This window comes from Propithecus coquereli, unplaced genomic scaffold (genome assembly GCF_000956105.1).
Source record: "Propithecus coquereli isolate 6110/MARCELLA unplaced genomic scaffold, Pcoq_1.0 Scaffold165, whole genome shotgun sequence".
NCBI classification, from domain to species: domain Eukaryota; kingdom Metazoa; phylum Chordata; class Mammalia; order Primates; family Indriidae; genus Propithecus; species Propithecus coquereli.
Window position 1 is genome coordinate 265,342 of NW_012141080.1, and position 2,867 is coordinate 268,208.

The 2,867-nt window shown below is 37.5% G+C and overlaps 1 protein-coding gene across 1 annotated transcript in view; it reads left to right on the plus strand.

Moving 5' to 3' along the window:
• HYDIN (HYDIN, axonemal central pair apparatus protein) overlaps nt 1-2,867 on the plus strand; it is a 299,281-nt gene that overhangs the window by 40,397 nt on the left and 256,017 nt on the right. The window contains exon 4 of the mRNA XM_012641507.1: nt 680-804. Coding sequence (XP_012496961.1) covers nt 680-804 — 125 coding nt within the window. The remainder of the gene's footprint in view (nt 1-679; nt 805-2,867) is intronic.

Below are 2,867 nucleotides of genomic sequence, written 5' to 3' on the forward strand. Positions count from 1 at the left end.
AAAAAAAAAAAAAAAAAACCACTCCTTTCCCATAGCTCGCTGGGCTTGGAAGTGGTAGCAGCTGTACTGGTTAAGACCCCAGGCATTGTGTGATGTCATCTCTTGTAGTTCCCCTAACTTCTTCCCTCCCTTATTTAAATAGACCCTTTGTTCAACTGACCTGGAATTATCCTAATGTGAGTGAGTGTGCCATCACTTTCCTTTTGGGACTCTGGTATATTTTTCTACTATAATGCCCTCTCTCCTCTGACCGCTCACAAAACTTGATTTTTGTCTCTTTGAAGGCACTATGCCTTTGCAAGTGACAAAATTTGCATACATGTTTTAAATCTGTCCCTTACTACAATCTCAGTGTTTAAGGACAAGGGCAGGATTTTAGTCATTTGCAGTCACCATAACCTGAGTGTCTGAGCCCAGCAGGGCCACTCAATGAACGTCAAAAGAAGGGCTGAACGAACAAGAGTATTACTGCATCACTTATGTTTTTCTCACACTTGCTTATCTATTACTGTTATTTGAACATTAAAACGAAAGTTCTTTCATGTTAGGGAGGAAAGTATACTTCGCTTCCACACCACAAAATTGCAGTTTGGGGTTTGAGCTGTCTGCAGAACTAGAACTCGCCTCCTCACACTAGTCAGAAATGTGCTCTGATGGTACGTCTCCGTGTGTGTTGCAGGCCTTTCTCTGTAGAGCCACCTGTGGGAACTCTTAACGTGGGAGAGTCCATGCAACTGGAAGTGGAATTTGAGCCACAGAGTGTGGGCAATCACAGTGCAAGACTTATCGTGTGTTATGACACAGGTATGCATTATTTTTGTTAAACATTCTACATGTTAAGGAAGATCAGATGGGAAATATGATAAAGCTAAACAGGAAATGGTTGTTTTTGGCTGCATTAGAGTAAACTAAGATCCACAATATAACGAATCAAACAATGAGTGCCTCCAAAAGAAACGATGTTGAGTCAGACAGATATAAATCTCACCTAACCCGTGTCCCTAGTGCTTGAAAACCTGAGAAATGTGGGGCTCGGGAAGGAACCCAGACCCAGAAGTCACACTGATAGATTAAGGTTATTTGTGTGTAAATAGAAACTTGGAGGTAATTTAATACAATGGGTTTTCCATTTGATTTATTGATACACTTGTCTGACATTTAAAAAATGTAAACCCCAGTTCACAATGTTCTTGTATGTGCCCACTAGTCTATGTAAGATCCCATTACTTTAATCCTTAGAACATGCAAATATCTCACTTAACATCTTACATGAATATAGGACTGTGTCTGTTGCCACGAGCATTTTCTTGAGGGCTATGCCCTGTGTAATCATTGTTTTTGCAAATATTTAATTTGTGGTCATGTGGACTGCATGTACATTACACAGTCTCCAAAGCTGGTTTTCAAATTAATATTTTACCAGTGCCATTTATTATTTCATGATTTTTCTCATTTCCTTCTCACTTCCTTTTTACCCATTCATGCTGATTAACCCAGATTGTCTGCAGAAGGACATTGTAGGGAGAAGTGCACAGCCAGGGAAAGTGACAGATGCCATCTAGGTCACAGTTCTGAGTTGCTGGCTTTGTGGAAGTGTATCTGAGCGGGAAGATTATTCAAACCCTTGCCTTAGGAACCATGGTTAAGTGGCCCTGGCTCCACATTGCCCAGCATAACAGCACATAACCAGGGGCACAGACTGTTGTTTTATCTGTTAGTATTAGCCAGAATTCACTGGCTGCTAGCAAGTGAAACTAGCGTAAGTGAAGGAGGAACTTTTGACTCACGTAACCAAACGGGGAAAGGTTAAAAGCACAGCTCATAACACATGAAGGATGTCAGTTTTCCAAGGTAGTTGTGCTATTTTACATTCTAACTGACAATGTATGAGTTACAGTTGCTTCACATCCTTGCCGATGTGTAGTATTGTTTTGTTAATTTTAGACACACTAGTGGTGTATGGTGATGTCTAACAGTGGTTTTACTTTTTACTTCTCTAATGATTAGTGATGTTGGGCACCTTTCCATGTGCTTAACGGCCATTTGTGTATCTTTTTTAAAGTGTCTATTCAAGTCTTTTGCTTGTTTTTTTCTTTTATTATTAATTTGTAGGTATCCTTTGTAAGTCAATATTCTAAATACTAGTCATTTGTGAGATATGTGTATTATTAATATTTTCTCTCAGGCTATAGCTTGCCTCTTTATTTCCTTAATATTTCTTAATGAGTAGCAATTTTTAATTTTGATGAAATCCATATTATCATATTTCTGTTTTAAGATTGTTTTTTGCCTCCGTGCTGAGAAATCTTTGCCTTCCCAACAATCATGAATATATTCTCCTTTGTTTACTTCTAGAAGGGTTATAGTTTTAGCTTATTTTTGTGTATGCGTGAGGTAGGGACCATGTGTCATTTTTTTCTCCCCATATGGATTATCGATTCTTCACCATTCCTATTGTCTAATTCTGGAACCCTGATTAGAACCCTAACTCTAATAGGGCTCCAGAATAGAACTTTATTGTTCTATTACTTTATTGTTCTATTATTCATTCCTTTTTACGTCTGATTTATGTTTTCTATTCCTTTGTCTCTGCAGACTGATCTGAGTACTTTCTTCTTATCCATTATCCCATTTAATAATTCCCTCTTCAGTGAACTCACATCTGCTGTTTTAATTTTTTAATACTTCTGATTATTTTCATTTCTGGAAATTTTATTTGGTCCTTGTCAAATCTGATTGCTCTCCACTCTTTTATTTTTCAAGGTTCCCCCTTATTTCTTAAATATACTAAACATGGTTATTTAGATTCTATATCTGTTAATTCAACTATATTAAGTCTACTTATTTAGTTTGCTGTTTATCGTTTC